The sequence below is a fragment of the Aythya marila genome (assembly GCF_965140915.1).
Source record: "Aythya marila genome assembly, chromosome: 3".
NCBI classification, from domain to species: Eukaryota; Metazoa; Chordata; class Aves; order Anseriformes; family Anatidae; genus Aythya; species Aythya marila.
The window spans coordinates 100,874,118-100,892,232 of NC_139044.1; the positions used below are offsets into that span (position 1 = coordinate 100,874,118).

At 36.3% G+C, this 18,115-nt stretch overlaps 1 protein-coding gene across 2 annotated transcripts in view; it reads left to right on the top strand.

The window, feature by feature from the left end:
• Positions 1-18,115, top strand: part of TRAPPC12 (trafficking protein particle complex subunit 12) — a 53,617-nt gene that overhangs the window by 15,544 nt on the left and 19,958 nt on the right. For both annotated transcript variants that reach the window (XM_082756378.1, XM_082756377.1), the window contains exon 6: positions 13,339-13,451. In XM_082756378.1, coding sequence (XP_082612504.1) covers positions 13,339-13,451 — 113 coding nt within the window. The remainder of the gene's footprint in view (positions 1-13,338; positions 13,452-18,115) is intronic.

Here is an 18,115-nt window from a genome sequence, read left to right on the forward strand (position 1 = left end):
TAAAGAATTCTGTAAGCCATGAGTTGCAAGAATGACGACAAAAATCCAGCCCTATAATAGACGTGTGCATAAAGCAATCTGGGACGCTGGTTCCCAACCTAAGTAACTATCTGTTACAAAATAATAATAGTAGTAAGCATATGAAATCAGATTTTTCTGCTTCTCGCTGCCCTTGATTTCTAGAAATGGTGATGCACGTGCACATGTATGACAAACTACTGAATTTAAGAATGCTGCACAAAAAACATAGCAATAGGGACTTTTTCCCCTCTATAGTTTACTACTGAAAAAGTTTCTTCTGTGCTGCCTCCAAACAGGTACCTTTGTTATTTTAATCTACTACAAAATACAGTTATTTCTGCAGTCAAGCAGAGAGGTAGGTGACCATATGGGCCAAAGTACAGTTCTTGTTTTCTGCTTGGAATTCCTATGTACAAAGGCTTTTTGAAATGCAAGAGCCCTACTAGCAAGACAAACTGGAATCCTGACTGTTACAGCAGAGCTGGTCCTTCCTTGCTGACAGAACTTGTTGATGAGTGACAGCTGCCTTTTAGCTGCTGTAAAACAGACACTCCTTCAAATGATGCCATAGGTGCAAATGACAAAAACAGCAGTAAATTTTTATGTATAAAAATATTTAGGTAAAAATATTCCCCACATTATCAAAGGATAAGAAACAGCTTTGCAGCTAAGGGAAAGCGGAAAAGATTAAATAAATACGGAAAAAAGAAAAATGGAATTTGGAAGAATTAAATCCATATCTGAGCGATTTTAAGATTTTACTAGGAAATGAGACCAGTTTAATCTCTGTTCTACATCAAGCAGGAAGGATCAAGGAGTGACTTAACTTATTTCACTGGTTAATACAAGGATCACAGCAGACTCCACCCCTGCCCTCTCAAATAGTGCATGCCTACAGGTAATGGAGGTGACAAAATGAAGAGAGAGTAGAAATCAGGAAAGGAAGATCTTTGAAATATTAGATCCTAGAACTGTGATGAAGAAAATGGTAGTGGGATCCATGCACAGATCCATGGCTGCGAATGCTATATAAAACATCAAGACAAAAGAGAGGCTAGTGGCATTGCCAAAAGGGAAAGAAAAGAGCTCTGGGAAAGCTTCAGATGGAAATTAAGTTGACCTTATTCACCATGTTAAGTTAAATTGATAGAATATCTTCCCCACCTCCTACATTTACTTAGAATTTAAATTCTTTGAGGTATGCTCCCCTGCGATGAATGAATGAAGGACTATCCTCATTGCTATAAGAAGCAGAGCTATATAAACTTTCCTTATCTCAAGCACCAAAAACACAGAAAAAAAATCTAATGTTTTTCATCCCTTATTATGAATATTTTGAATATAAAGAAATGATGCAAAGTACTGTACATGGTGCAATTAATGTTTACATTGTTTCTATCTATAGTCTCATTTCTTAAATTGACTTTTAAGTGCTAACTCCATTTATATACCATGAATCAAAATTATAATGTTGAAACAAAACTCTTCCTTTTATGCTTGTTACACCACAAAATTATATGTAGGATTACCAGACAGCAGTGGATTGTGGATTCCTACTAATATATTTCAACCAAAATATATGAATGTTTTATATCTATTTTATTATTTAAATTAGCTTGTTAACAATGCATGTATAATAAATTCCTTTATCAATAATCCAGGACTGCATAGTGTAATGCTAGCCAGAACAGAATTGCTTGTTCTCTCGCACATGCCTGGGAACAGCCTCTCTCTCTCTCCCCCTGCCCAATCAAAACTCTATAAGGAAAGTGTGATAGCTGTTCCCACGCCTTAATCCTGCTGTATTCACACAAGATGTGTACAACCAGCAGGTTAGATCCATCCAGCCTCATTGTCCTTACAATCAGCTTACGATCCAAGTTGGTATGTTCAACTTAAATATGAACTGAAGCATGAGGTCATATTCTTTTCAACTTGATGGTTGCAGTATATAATGGTGATATATATTTCCATGTACATCCCTTTATGGTCTCTTTAAATTCAGTCTGTTGTGTTCCACAGTTACCTTCCAACTATAAAATCATCTAATACAGATTGAATAAAAGTGTTGTGGTTCCAGATGGGTATTCAGAGTAGTCAGACTTGCAAATACAATTTTTTCTAAGATAATATAGATACTTGAGTTAACAAATATATGTACAATTTTAAGAGCATGGAGTACTGCCAAAATATTTAATTGTGCTTTCTTTCCCAAGGCTACATAGTCATTATAGACACTGGCAACTTTATGTAGTATTCCTTAAAATTCTGCCTTACTGCAGCTATCGGTAGGTAAGATTTATGGTGATCCCTTTGTGACTTTGTGGTATGGCAACTCTTTGGTTTTCGTTGTTGTTGTTTCTCTGGGGATCGGTTGGGTAGTTTGGTTTGGGGAGGGTGGGAGTTGGAGGCTTTGTTTTTTCTTTTTTTTTTTTTTTTTCATTCTTTCTCTTCAGTTTTCCTTGCTTCAGTGCAAATAACAACTCCAGATTACTGAAAAAAATATTTTTGAAAGCTTTCAAAGCCAGATTTTAATTCGGAATATCTCTGTACTCTTAGCTCATGTGCACTTACATTGTGAAGCATATGGAAGCGTGCAATTTCAGATAAAATTTTCAAAACGTTTTCTTTCAGCGGTTATGAGCATTTTTGCTCCTATCTCTTCAGTCTTTTTGGAGTGAAAATAATAAACAAAAGCTTGGGAACTAAATATTCTGTTGAATCTGGATTTTTTACTTAGTTTTCTTTGATGGCCAGTGAAACCTACGTTCAATGTCACTGTATCATCACTCTTAAAAATGTATGAGGATAAATTGTATGACTGTGCTGTTGTAGACATATGTAAATGTGTGCGTATAAATGCACACATATACACCTCTGTGAGTCTGTGCCTGCATAAAGCAGAATACCTCTTTAGATTTTGTGTTTCTTTTTTTACCCAATTAAGGGAAGGATTTGCAGTTTTCCTTTTATTTTTGTTTTTTTAATATTAAGATCCTGCTTTATACTTCCAGTAAATGGTCATTTGCCCTACTGCTGCATTTTTTGTCATTTAAAATCTGTTGAATAAGCTTTAGAAGGCAGATGAGAAATAAACTCTGATAAAAATGATAAAAAAGATAAAAATACTAGCCATTGGGATCCTCATTTTATTGCTCTAAAAGGGCTGCTGCAGTTGAGGGCTTTACTTTGAATTTGCTTGGCATGAGGTGGTGTCAATGTTATGATAGGAAAACGTGCAGCTGTTCATAAAAAAAAATAAATAAAATTAAAAAAACGAAATCTGTGGTCTTAGAAAATTCTACCTGATCTTAGTATCTAATCCATCTGTGCTCCCATGCTGTTGGAGTATGAATTTTGTTTTTAAGAGACCTTTTTTAACTTTCATTTTTGCCTTTTGTATGCTGGTGTATATATATGTCTCATATTAGTCTCATATATATGAATGAGACTAATTCATACCAAAGTGACAATCAAAAAACATATTCTTTGAGGAAAAAAATAGATGCACTGTTTTTAGAAGTGATAGCTTAAAAAAAAAAATGTCTTAAAATGATACTATTTTTCCATTATTCATTTTCAATGAATAAAATTACTGTGAAATGGTCAATAGAGGTTACAAGTAGAACATCAAGCTGGAAGAAGATTTATTAAACTTAAAAATAAAATTTCAAGACATGGCAGTAATTGTAGGGTATTGCCTTTGTTGAAATCATCTATGATTAGTGGACACGATTTTGCTGTATAAGAGGGCATCACTTCTGCAGCATGCGGAAGAGTGGAAAAAAAAAAAGACATTGTCCAGTGGTCACAAGTAAATATTTTAATTGCAGGCTATGCTGCTTGCTTTAAATATTTCTGTGGTGGTATACATAAAGCTATGTTGCCTTGTTTAATTTCGTACTGAGTAAAATAGAATAGAGGGCATGGTTTTGATTCAAAATAGCTTTGCAGAAGTCAGCCCATGCCAAAATCCAGTGTTTATTTAAAATCCTTGTATCCCCAGAGGACTCTCACATGATATATATTTCCACTTACATAGGAACCTTTTGCAAAGAAATTTGTGTTAGAGTAAGGCACTCTGTGCATTAAGTATGTGGCCTAACAACAACTAAGTAGGTGAAGAATTTACGACAATATAATGTCATTCTTTTTTTCCCAAAAAATACTTAATCTAGTAAGCATAGTTATTTCTGTTACAGCTTAATGTTAATGTACTCAGTCTTTCTTGTTTTTTCCCCAATGCAACACTGTTTATTGAAGCAAGTATAGTTTTTTCTCTACTGTTAATCTGCTTTTTAATTAAATTTTGTACTGAATTCTACAACCTGCCCTTTAGACCTTCATAACACTATTGTTATTGATCAACTGGAAACATCAACAAATGTCATTACCTCTTCCCAATTGTTCTCCCGTTAACTAGATGGTATAAAATGAAAATTACAATGTTTTCTAAAGTCTCAGACGCAGTTTATGATCTACTCCTTCCATCTGGAATGCATCCATTCCCATCAGAAACACTCTCTGTGATATGTATAGTATTGTTTCATCCTATTAACATTTGCTTCTTTTTCTGGTTTGGTTGCAGGAAAGATTTATGTTCTGCTTGAACAATTAGAATTTTAGAAAGGAGTTTGCATTCTTGTCCTTGAATTTCTTCTTGTCGCTAAGTAAAGTGAGCAAGTTCTCTTTCTCATCAGAAAAGGAGATGGAAGAGAAAGAAAATACTTTTATCTTCTTGTCAGTTTAAAACGATGTCCTTAGCCCTTCATTATTTTGTAGAAGGCACTACAGAATAATGACGTTATTTGTCTCGTAGCATGTGTTTTTAAAGTTCATGGCACAATCTTGCAACAGTCTTGAGGGAGATGTACAACTATGGCATGTCTTTCTTTTATCCTTTCTTTTCTTTTTTTTTTTTTCTTTTTAGCCAAATATCAACAGAAGTTTGCTTCAATACTTTGACAATTAATTATAATGAGATTTCAATTATAGTGATGAATAAGATCAAGAAACACTTTCTATTCTAAACCTTCTTTTTCAACTACTCACTCTTAAAATCTTTTTTTGAAAGGTTTGCTGTTTTTTCCCTTCACTAATTTACACCATTTCAACAGCGTGCTTTGACACTTTTATTAAAAGAACAACCACACTTCTATGAAGAACACAGGATTTCTCCATGGAAAACAGTATCTCTAAACGGGATTTTGAAATGAGAGTGAATAAATACATGTAGCACAAAGCACGAGAAAAAACTTTCAGCAGGATGTGATAGCTTGATACTGAAGTTCCAGTGAAACACAAGTTTGCTTTCCCAGTGAAGGTGGCACAGATTGGAGCAAACTTTTGAAGAAGTGTCCTCATGCTTTCATATTAGTGTTTTCTGAATTTAGGCTTTAAGCAAATAAGTTATTAGACTCAACAGTATAGCTAGGTGAAATATTTAGAGTTTGCAATATAGTAGAAAAAAGACTAGATAGAATGAAATACCTGTGATCTCGTGTTTGCTCAAATCAAATTAATCCCCCCGCTTAAAGAATTGTTGGATTAGGTCTTGAAGAGGATTGTGTTACACATAAATGTGCACATGCTTCTCCATTGCTATGTGGACTTCCTAAATATTCAAATTTTCTAGTTTGATGTGTGACTTCAGTGTAACAGTGTAAATTGCTAACTGAAAGAAAATCAAGTAATGCTAGATAGGAGTTTTGTCAACACTGTTATTGTCTCCCAGCCTTAAAGGCCTTGTCGAATAGGTGCTGGCAAAGAACATAGACTGGTACAGTCTATGTGAAATTCCCTTGAATTTCAGTGTGCTAAAAGCCCTCATCTTAGCAAGAACTGTGCTCATGAGTTGTTCAGTGAGCATGGATCTACAGTGCCATACAACACTGTGCAGAACTCTCGTGCATGTCAGGAACAAGACAGACCTATGGGTTGTGCATGAGCAAATTGTAAATGTGACAAACAAGTGAACTTTTCTGTAATTACCAACAACTCAATAGTATACATGTTGGAAATTAGACCTTTCTCTGTATAGATATCTCATTTATATCACACTTTGGAGAGTTTCTAGGATCATGCCTGATGGTGAGTTCCTTTTCTATGAGGAAAATGAGCCTGAGGGTTAGGGTTGGTTCAGGCATCACAAACCACTTCAGCAAGATGGCACCCCATTAAATGTCTGCTTCTGGACTAATACCAGCTGTAAGTTTCCCCCAGTTTGGGATTTTTGCCAAAGTTCCAATTAAATCATACTATTTAGGGCAGTTTACTGTCTGAACTGGTAGCATTCCCGTGCCTTCTTGTTTTTCATGAGAAAAGCTTTTTTCCTGTAATTTAGCTACCATTGTTGATAATGCAGGGTATTTCTTATTTTACTGTAATTAACAGATCTGAAATGCAAAGTGGGGAGCCTTTCACATACCACATGGAAGTTTGGGGTCTCTCCTAAACTAGGTTGTTCTGTGGATCGTTTTTGTAATTATAGACTACTGAATTGATTTCCAAAGTAAATTTTATTAAAAAAAAAAAAAAAAAAAAAAAAAAAAAAAAAAAACAAGCATGTTACAGGGATAGCTTTTTGTTTGTCATTGTATACTAGCCAGAGTTTCTTTCTCTTTAGCTTGTTTTTTCTTTCGTTCTTTTCTTGTGCCCAATTTTGTTTTATTTAATGTACAGCGTTCTCTTCCACTTTATTGGTAACAAAGTTTCCCTTTTTCTGCAGAGTACAAGTACTATGGCAAATTTCTTCAAAACGTGTTTTGAGCTGAAAGAGCATGCTTAGAAGTAGACTGCAGCATGCACTACAGCTTCGTAGGAGCTGCTACATAGAGGATTGGCCATCTTTTATATGCTGTCATGTTCTGACATCAGGCCTGGGTGTTTATTTACTCCTTAGAGATGATCAAGAAAGACTAGACTTAAGGAAATAGTGCAGTAATAGTGGAAAACGAGAATCTCTCATTCTTACCTTTATTTCCATGAACTTCAGGGAAACCTTTCCTTTTCATATCAGAAGCATTAATCACTAGGACCCAACAGAGATAACCAGTAATCCTCCTCAGAAGTCTAAGGAGGGTAGAGCTCTAGAATATTAATTGTTATTTAATGAATGAGTTGCATCTCTTGCACAATTCCACAGATTTTAAAGGCTTTTTATATTTTATAAAATGTGGTTGGCTTTCTGGGCTGCAAGCTGACATAGCTGGATCATGTCGAGCTTGTCATCAACCAACACTCCCTCTCCTCAGGGCTGCTCTCAATCCATTCCCTGCCCATCCTATATTTGGGTTTGCCCTGGCCCAGATGCAGAACCTTGCAGTTGGCCTTGTTGAACCTCATGAAGTTTGCACAGGCCCACCTCTCAAGCCAGTCCACGTCCCTCTGGATGCCATCCCTTCCCTCCAGTGTGTCAACCACACCACACAGCTTGGTGTCATCGCAGACTTGTTGAGGGGGCATTCAATCCCCCTGTCCATGTCACCAACAAAGATATCACCAACAATGCTGCTCCCAATACTGACCCATGAGAACACTACTCATTACTGATCTCCACTTGGACATTGAGTCATTGACCACAACTTGAGTGTGACCATCCAACCAATTTCTTTCCCATTAGGTGGTCCATCCATCAAATCCATGTCTCTCCAATTTAGAGACAAGGATATCTGGGAGGACAGCATCAAATGCTTTGCACAAGTCCAGGTAGATGATGTCAGTTGCTCTTCCCCTATCCATCAACATTGTAGCCCCATTATAGAAGGCCACCAGATTTGTCAGGCATGATCTGCCCTTAGAGAAGCCATGTTGGCTGTCACTAATCACCTCCTTGTTTTTCATGTGCCTTAGCATAGTTTCCAGGAGGATCTGCTTTATGATCTTGTCAGGCACAGAGGTGAGACTAACTGGCTTGTAGCTCTCCAGGTCTTCGTTTTTTCCCTTCTTAAAAAAAGGGGGTTGTGTTTCCCCTATTCCAGTCAGTGGGAACTTCACCAAACTGCCACAACTTCTCAAATATGATGGATAGTAGCTTACCAATTACATCTGCCAGTTCCCTCAGGACCCGTGGATGTATCTCATCAGATCACATGGACTTTTGCACCTTTAGGTTCCTAGATGACCTCAAACCTGAACTTCACCTACACTGGGCAGTTCATCATTCTTCCATTCCCTGCCTTTGCCTTCTGGGGCCTGGGCCTTGTGTCTGGAGCTGTTGACAATAAAGACTGAGGCAAAAAAGTTATTGAGAACATCAGCCTTCTCCATATCCTGGGTGACCAGGTCTCCCATTTCCTTCTGGAGAGGGTCCACAATTTCCATAGTCTTCCTTTTATCATCGATGGACCTATAGAAGCCTTTCTTGTTGCCCTTGATGTCCCTGACTAAATTTAATTCTAAAAGGGCCTTAGCTTTCCTAACTTGGCCTATGGCTGTTCAGACAGTGTCTCTGTACTCCTCCCTGGCTATCTGTCCTTATTCCCACTCTCTGTAGACCTCCTTTTTCTGTTTGAGTTTGGCCAGAGAAAGGAGACCTACAGAGAAAAATGAACCTTAAGAATGTCCTTAGCAATATACTGTTTGTTCATTCTTATCTTGTGTTTTGTGTCTTGGATGCATACATATCTACATCTTGTGTCTCACTGTAATACTTAAAATTTCATAAGTGTTATGTGAAAAGGATGCAGGAAGAATAATCTGTTAGGAAACTGAGTAGTACCTGTTCTTATTATGATTACTAAACGAAATTATTTTTTGTTTAATCTTGTCTTAAAATGTATTTACATACAGTGGTTATTTTTCATGTTGTATTCAGTTTCCTGACATGTTTGATTTATGTAAAGGCAATACAGTTAACTAAGCATAGAATTGTTATTGATCACCTTTAAAAACATCGTACGTGTGTTTCACTTAAATTATCTTTATTTTTCTTTTATAATTCAGCTTCTTAAATTCTGCCTTTATAATATCTGTAATTGTGCTTTTTTAAGCAGAATTTTTGACAGTTAACTTTTTAAGTTTCACCTGTTTCCTTTGTCACATTCCTCATTTAAAAAAAGGGAGGAAATACTTTTTTTTTTTTTTTAATCATAAGGATCGATTTCTGTGCCTTGCAAGACAAGAGTGGAAGCTGTGTTTTTGTGGATTTGTGTGCAAAAAAAGTCTGGAAGATGTGCCTTTGGTACCACTCAATATGATAACATCATGAAAAAACAAATAGAAGTCTATTGTTTAGACCAAAATTCTTAATGAGCTGTGTTAGCTCATGAAAGTATTACAGGCAGCACTTTCTGTGATTCTCTTTATTTGATTGCTTTTTACATTTTGTCAGTGAACTGCAGAAGCACTGGTGAAGATTCACAAGAGTCGTATTATCGTTTGCCTTCACTTTTTTCATTTCTTGTTCACCCTGTGAAACTCTACTAAGGTTTTTTCTAAACCTGTTCTGCTCTCGATTTTCTCTTCCACCATGGTACGCACACAGGTCACCTTATTGCCTTTCGATAGCAAAGGTTCATAATCATCATCTTCTGAAAAGGCTTTTGGTACCTTGCTGTTGCTTCTCTCAAAGCAGTAAGAGAGTGCAACAATAGATACAGACAATACAGTAATGGAATACATTAATACACTTTTTAATTTATTTTTTTTACACAACTGTTAACTAGGAGTAACAGAATTATTTTGATGAACAGATTTCTTCACATGCATTTTATATTAATGCTGTATAGCTTTTTCCCAAGAAGTATGTGTAAACTGTATTGATGCTTTATAGAAGTACCACTTGTTGAAAGCTTTACCAAATCTAAAGTAAATTCATGATAATTCTCTTTAACCAGAAATTCACTTTATTAATGAAGGAACTGAACCAGATATATAATCCATACCTCATATCATCTAACTAAACTACTTGCAGATGGGAACACATCAGGGGAAGTTTACTTACCCAAAGATCTCGGTTTCTTTTTTATAAATAGAATAAGTATTTCAGGAGTATGTGTGGATAAGTGGCTTGGATAAGTGCTGCAGGTTTTTCATGAGTGATTTCACTTGAAAAACAGTATTACAAAATACTGTTTACATGGAGTGGTAAGACAGCCTTACCAGTGGTAGAAGGTAGTGTCTTTTCACATTTTTCTTTTTGCCCCCATTGCTACACTTTTGTGAGAGCACCTATGCAGTTTTGTGCCTTCTTCCAAAAATATTCCACTATTTGGAAGGATTGTTATGAAACTGAGGAAGAGGGCAGAAACAGTGTTTCTGAGATATTAAATATAATTTCAGCAACCTGTTTATTCAGGCATTAAGCAACAGAAGTTCACTGCTCAAATTTGGTGGATACTCACAGTAAAATTACTTGCAGGATACTAGTTAAGTTATGAGTTTCAAAGAGAAGAAATGGATGCTAGAGCTTTAAATCCTCCTGCATGAAATAGTAATATAAATTCTAGTTTGAAAAGTCATTACACTGACTGCCCTTTACACTGTGTTTCTTTCTGATTTTTTTTGGTGAGACCTGTCATTACTCCTGACATACTTAGTAAGGATTGCACTGGTATGCTTTTTAGTCACATTCTCTGAAGGAAATAGGAGGTGGTTAAGAAATAACACATTAATAAAGTACATTTGGAGGTGATATAGTTCCGACTGCTTATCACAACTGAGGTCTTAATTGTAATAGGGAATAAAGTAGATTCTTGTCAAGCCTAAGTTGACCTGGAGTTCCATTTATTATTCTCACATCCTCTGACAACAATTTGGATTATATGGTTTGGTAATGAGCGATTCTTTCCCATTGCATCAATCATAATTGCATGGCTTCATCCAGCAATATATAAAATCAATACTTACCAAAATCCGCAATCCCAAAAAGTACTTTGCAAAAAAATATATAATTTTCTCTAAAAATAGATGTGAGACCTTTCATCTGCACTAAATTAAATATCCATCTATCTGTGTGTTGAGCTGTTCTGTTACCAATTAAGATTTTCTCTGTGTGTGTTTATTGAGTTTACCTTTTGCCACATTTAACAAGAGAATGGAATGATACAGCCTTGTTCAGAGTTGAGAGTGCTAGACACAGTTATTCCTTAACCAAAAATGTAAAACTTTAGATTCTTTCCCTTTTATATGTCAAGTTTTCCAAAGCTTTACTGCTTGAACAAAACATTTTGTTTTAACCTTTTATATTGGAAATCCTGTTAAGTACATCAGTAGGTGCATGGTTTATGTGTTAGCAGTATTACAGAAGAACACTACCAAAATAGCTGGTTTGGGGCATAGCTTATTGGCAGGATTATTATTTTTTGATGGCAGAATTAGAACTCCAGTCAACCAGAGGTGTGGCAGAGAACGTAACCAGCCTAAGGTCAAGTTTGCTTCCATAGATTTGCAGTGCAGGTTCTTGAATATCAAAGCACCTGTCTGCAAAGTAATTTGTCCATGGTGCTCTTGCTCAGAATTTGCTCTTAATTTTGCAATACTTTCCTTTGTTTTTCACCCCTGCCAACTTTGTATCTGTGCTTGTGTCATGCTAGGTACTAGACAAGATAGATAGATTAAATATTTGACATCTTTTGTTACTTGCTCAATAACCTTTTAAATTTCACTAAAAAGAAATTCAAGTGCAGTTTTGTTTTCTTAATATCTATTCCACATATGATGATGCATGAAACTTGTGTGTACTTCCTTAAGGGAATGCAGTAGGCACAGAAGCCACTGGGAATAGTTAGCTTTGGCAAAAGAGAATTTATGTAGATGTAATTGGCTTACTCTGAAGGTCATAATTAGTGAATGAGGTCTGTGATGAAAATTTTGTCAACCTTTCAAAAAATGTCTAGAGGCAGTGACTCATTGTACATAGCATTTACCTCTTTGACATATAAGCCTGTTAAGAACAGGTGCAAAAATCTTCATAAAAAGCTCCTGAGTCCTATTTGTGAGAAAAGATGAGGCAAGAGGCAAGTTGAGAAGGAAATCCCATTGGAATATGCCTGAAGTAAGCAAATGTATTATATTAAAATATTAGAATTGTAGCACAGTATTTTTTTTGCAAGGCTTGTTTCCCCATTATACTTGCTTCTGTTTTGTTTTGCTTTTTTATTAGTAACAGTTTATGATCACGTTCAATATTATTGTCTATATAAAGGATATGCGGTTAGCTGGAAAGCAAGATACTACATGAACTAGGATTCCCTGAAGTTCCTGAAACTCTCCTTGAAGTAAGCCAGAATGCTCATAAACTTCCAAGATTAGGTCTTTGGGAAATAAAATAATCAAGATAAAAGTAAACTAATATTAAAATGAAAACATTTCTTTTATTTTCCTGGATATTACTTAAAATTCTTTTCCTATTAGATGTTTTCAACAAACCATAAAATACATTTTCTTTATGAAGAGTCCGTCTCACAGTATAGTCAGTTGGTAACTCTTGGTAGAAGAGAGAACATTAATGGAATAGAACTCAGACTAAGTGTTGTCTTTAGAGTTATAACTCTGAAGTTATTTTCATCCTAACATATTCAGATCTTTACACAGAACTATGGAAATTAATAGAAAAAAAAAAGGAACTATTTTATAAAACGTCTTAATTTCACGGGGGACTTAATATATTTTTAGATTTAATATATTACAATATTATTATTATTTTATGTTCTTCGTTATACTGTTTTTATTCATTATTTCCTTTGACTCATTCTGATTTTCTGTTCTTATTCTTCCTTTATTATAGGAGTCCTTCATATCAGCCTTCGTTTATTTGAAAAAAGCTTACACATAAGCACTTTTGCATGCCCTGGTCATATAACTTTTTTTAGCAATAATGCTTTTAAGATCTACAGTTCCATATTTGTTCTTCTGCACTGATTATATGGATAAGTATTAATGTTAGGGGCAATTTGGTAGTGGAAACTAGAATAAAGTCCCATTTTTTAATCCTTTATTTTAACTGGTTTATTTAACTGGTTTATAAAAATCTTTAATAAACATTTTACTTCCATGCACAACTTGTTCTTGAAAATCTGAATTAGGTTGCACCTTTTTCTTGCCTTCTTGGTTATGGTTACATACATGTTTACATATTTAAAACATTTCACATGTAAAATAAATATATAAATATATACATAAATAATATTTAAAACATATAACATTGCGTGTTATAGCTAAGAAAAAGGTTGTTATTTTCTCATCTTTCATCAAGAGACAAAAAGAATATGAAGGTAAAATGGTCTTTGTGTCATGTATACTAGTGAGAAATACCTTTGGGATGTACACACTCATCATTATAGCAAACACATTTAATGAAGTTAATTATGATTCTAGGTTCCATGGTTCCTTTCTCCATGCGGATTTTACATGCTGAACTTCCTCAGTACCTAGGTAATCCTCAGGAGTCACTGGATAGACTGCACAGTATGAAGATAATCTGCGCCAAGGTAACAACTTCTCTATGCAGTGCTATTTCTTACTGTTTAGGAAATACATTTCACTGTCCTGAAATAGAACATTGTTTCAACTAGGACATTTTGGATTCCATCTTGATTCAGAGAAGGAACTCACTAATAGAAGTAATTAAGTCTCTTCCATTTTAGGATACAGCATCCTCTTCTCCTCTGCTTAGCAGCTCAGACTAAAATGAGTAAAACAGTGCAAATACAGTTCTCTTGCTTTCGTGCTTCTGCCCAACAAGACACAGAACAGATGTATTAAGCAGACATGTTCAAGGGCATGTGGGAGATTTTTTCCCTCACTCAGCAGCATCCAGCTAGTTCAAAACAGTTGTTAATTGTAAAATCATAGAATGGTTTGGGTTGGAAAGGATCTTAAAGATCATCTAGTTCCAACCCGCCTGCCATAGGCAGGGACACCTCCCACCAGACCAGGTTGCTCAAAGCCCAATCCAACCTGGCCTTGGCACTTCTAGGGATGGGGCATCCACAGCTTCTCTGAGCAACCTGTTACGGTTTCTCACCCCATCATGTATTTCTTCCTTATACGTAATCTAAACCTACCCCCTTCTAATTTGAAACCATTACCCTCTTGTCCTGTTCCTATACTCCTTGACAAAGAGTCCCTCCCCAGCTTTCCTGTAGGCCCCCTTAGGTACTGGAATGCCGCTATAAGGTCTGCCCAGTGCCTTCTTTTTAGGCTAAACAACCCCAACTCCATCAGCCTGTCTTCATAGGAGAAGCACTCCACGCCTCTGATCAGCCCCACAGCCCTCCTCTGGACCTGCTCCAGCAGGTCTGGGTCTCTCCTGTGCTGGGGACCCCAGGCCTGAATGTAGTGCTCCAGGTAGGGTCTCCCGAGAGCAGTCATGATCAAAAGATTCTGCTCCATCCTTCAGCAATAGTCTGGATAGCCGGCTTTGGAAATGAATGACAGTCTTTATAAATGGGAATATAAAGACGAACTGCTGAGCTTGTTTTGGGGTTTGTTTGTTTATTTTGATGAAGCTTTCTTTGTTGTTGTTTTGGGGCCTGAGGCGAATTATTTGTTTTGTCAAGTTGCAACATTGCAAAATTTGGGCCTGAATTATAATATGAGATTTGTCAGTGCTGGAATTGGAGTGGTGGTATTGTAAGCACAAGCCTTACCCACTAAACCCAACACCCTGAGCATTAATCATTCATCCTTAAATGCTTTTAACAGAGATCTCCCCTACTAGTGTAATGGAACAGTTATGTACGAATGTTACATTGTGCTAACCTCTAGAAGAAATGAAGCACTATTGCTTTACCTGTGACATTTGAAAATTCGGAACTGTATATGAGATAAACGCACGTGATTATTTTGGGTATTCCTTGGAAGCTTCCTATATTTACTTCTGAAAATAAATTGAATAATGCAAGTGTAGGAATTTGGTAATTGCCAGTTGTATAGATACTGTGGTCTTATGTATATAAAAACCAACTTGCTTCCAGCACAGTTACTAGGGTAACCAAGTATAACCAAGTGTTTACAGTTAAAAATAGTTATTTCTTTTATGAGGGAAAAAGATGAAAGGTTGAAGTAATAAGAAATTAATGTGGCATTTGTTGTAGAGTTGGAAGGAATTAATTTGGAAACAGTTGAGAGAAAGATCTAATTTGGCCAAGAAGTGCTACTTTTTAGCACTTCATGAATGATGTTATCTGTTTGTGACCATCTCATCTAATAACATTACTGCCAAGTTCTCTCCAGCATTGTCCTTCATAAACAGTCCTCCTCAATTTAAAAGTATTTTTATTTTTTTCCAGGATATGTTATACTGCTCTGATGCAGGATTTCTGGGCCTACTGACATTTGCCTGCCCTGGTCTGCAGCAGACCAGGTGTTTCATATCTTGTTTTTGTATGATCTGGTTTTAAGTATTGTGCTGTCACTCTTCAGTAATGAAAGTGTGACTAGATCCCAAAATTTGACTGAAGTTCCTTATCTTGTAAAGGAGGGAGAGAATTGTATGATGCGAATGAGGAAGTGACTTGAGCAGGACGTTCATCAGCCATCTGGTTAACTTTATTGACATGGCCGTATCTCGTTTACAGCGTGATCAGCCATGACTCTCCACAGATTAAAGATACTGGTCAGTAGCGGAATGAAAGAAAAGGAAATTAATTCCCACACACACACACCTTGACACACTTCTTCACAAGACCCTTAAGTTATTTATAACCCTGAGGTGGCTCTGCCTGCTCACTTTTCCTTTAAGTGCATATCCTTAAAGCATATCCACTGTACTAAGGAAGCTTCTAAACTATCTTCAAGGTTTTGTTTGAACATGACCTAGGCTGATTGTTTGTTTAAATAAGGGAACCGAGAGAATATAAAATAGGAATAAAGGACATTTGCAAATTAAAAATGTGGATTTCCCTGCCTGCTAAGTTCTTGAAGAACAGACCTGTTTACTCATATTCTTACTCCCTCAACCTCTAGATGCATAGATCACTATATGATCCCTTGTGCCCTTGGGGAAAGCTTCTCTGAGGCTTCTGCTGGCTCTTCCCAAGGAGTTCCCCATTCTGGGAGAAGATTTTCCTAGCTTAGGATGTTCAATTGTAGTCCTAATGGGAGCAATCTCCCATTGCTTCTGACAGGTTCCACCAGAGGCAGAGTGCAGTCGCCAGGGCTCCTTTTTAACATAAAGTACACAGAAGACTACAAAGAAAACATTCCATCCTTCCTATGGTAATATTTTACAATTAGTTTTTCTAGGCACTACATGCATATAACTACAGTTGTTTGTATCCAAATTAAATATATTGTATTTTGGAGCAATTCAAAGACAGCTATAGAAACAAGAGTATGAAAAAGGACATCTCATAAATATATTTAAAAAAAAAAAAAAAAAGCATTATTTAGATATATGTTTTAATTTTTGTGTGGAATGCTATCAGTCTAATAATCTAGATCTCACCTGGAATGTTTAAGAATAAAGCACATGAAAGCTTATGAAAACCTATGGCATAGCCAAGAAAATAACATAAAGAATTTACACATTATTCTTAATATTTATATGTGACACTTGGGAACCATTTGGGTTGTAACAGAATTAATTGGGGAGCTTTCAACCAAAAACCTCTAGTGTTTTACTTACCTACTTGAAAAAGTGGAAAAATAATCTTCGGTCATCCTTATTTACAGAAGGGCGTACGAATAGTCATTATGTAAATGAGATGATCTTGGAGTCATAAAAACTAGGAGAGAGAAAAGACCTATTAGCTCACCTCGTCTGTCTCTCTGCAATGCAAGGTTGTTTTCTAGTTTTTAATGAGCCAGCCTGTGGAGCTGAGGCCACTTCCCCTGGGAGGCTATTCCAGGCTAATGCTAATGCATTCTTATCGTAAGAAAATTTGTCTTCCTATTTTGCTTCTCTTCCTTAATGTAATTGTGTTATTCCTATCTGATACCTCTTTTTAACCTGCTAAATTCCCTCTTGTTTTTTGTTGTACGCTCTCTGCAGATGCCTGTCAACTTTGGATTAGCTACTCGACTTTAAGATCTAACCATATTTAATTTGACATTATGTTGGTAACTCAGTCTCTTCAGCCCTCATCTACTTATATATTTCTTGTACCTGAATCAGGATTGGAGATTGAGATGAAAAGCATAATTTTTGTTTTCCCTGTATAGGCAATAATGTTTTCAGTTCCTCTAGCATCCCTTTAAATTTGTAATCAAGATCTGATCTGATATTTTACATCTCTTGTCTACAGGTGCAGCATTTAGGAATGAAATAATCTGTGATGCCAAAGGCCTGTTATGGTCTTCTAGGGGAATGAAGTGATATTGTTACTGTCTCTGTGTTATTGCTGGTCTTCCCAACCTGAATTGCCACAAGTTGTTGCCCTTATAAGTCTGCCTTGAAATAAAAGGACTCCAAACAGCCAGGCAGTAAGAGTAACAGTAGTAATTTAAGTCATAAAAAGGGTGGTTCTTTTCCAGCATTCACTCAAAAACATAGGCATGATCGTAGTGCTAATTCTGCTAAGGACATGCTATATAATAAATGCTTACCTGGAGACCAAAATGTGAGAAGAGCAATAGTCAGGCTTAAGCTATTCTTGCCCCTTCCTTGTGCCTGAGCTTCCTAGCTGAATGAGGGAGAGCTCCTGGAAATACACATATCCCATAGGGTGATGTATTTTGCTTTTTACCTTTTTTATCCTTCAAGTGGCAGAGCTGTACTGTGCTCTCTACCAGGTGGGTGGAGCAGTGGTAAGTGGGTTAACTGCCCTGCTTCCTGAAAAAGCTCCTGCAAGTTGCTCTTCATGTTCAAGAGTCTTGCCACTTGGCCATCTGCTACTTCCTCTGTAGTTCCACCACTCTTCTTTAAGAGAAGTTGTGTTACTCTTTGACCCTTCCATATACACACTTCATGTATCTCCCAGTCTTTTGTTTTAATTTAGATTAATGAACTTTTCAGTCTCTTAGCTACTGATTGCTTTTGCTCTTTATTTTCATTCAGCTTCCAGTTCTGGATCAGTTACTAAGAATGCATAAGTATTCTATGTCTCATAGATTATTTCAGTCTGGGAGGTGTTTGTCCTGATGCTTTGTCTGATGAGTTTGTAGAAATTATGATGATCCTACACCAAACTGAGTCCCCCAAAAGCCACAA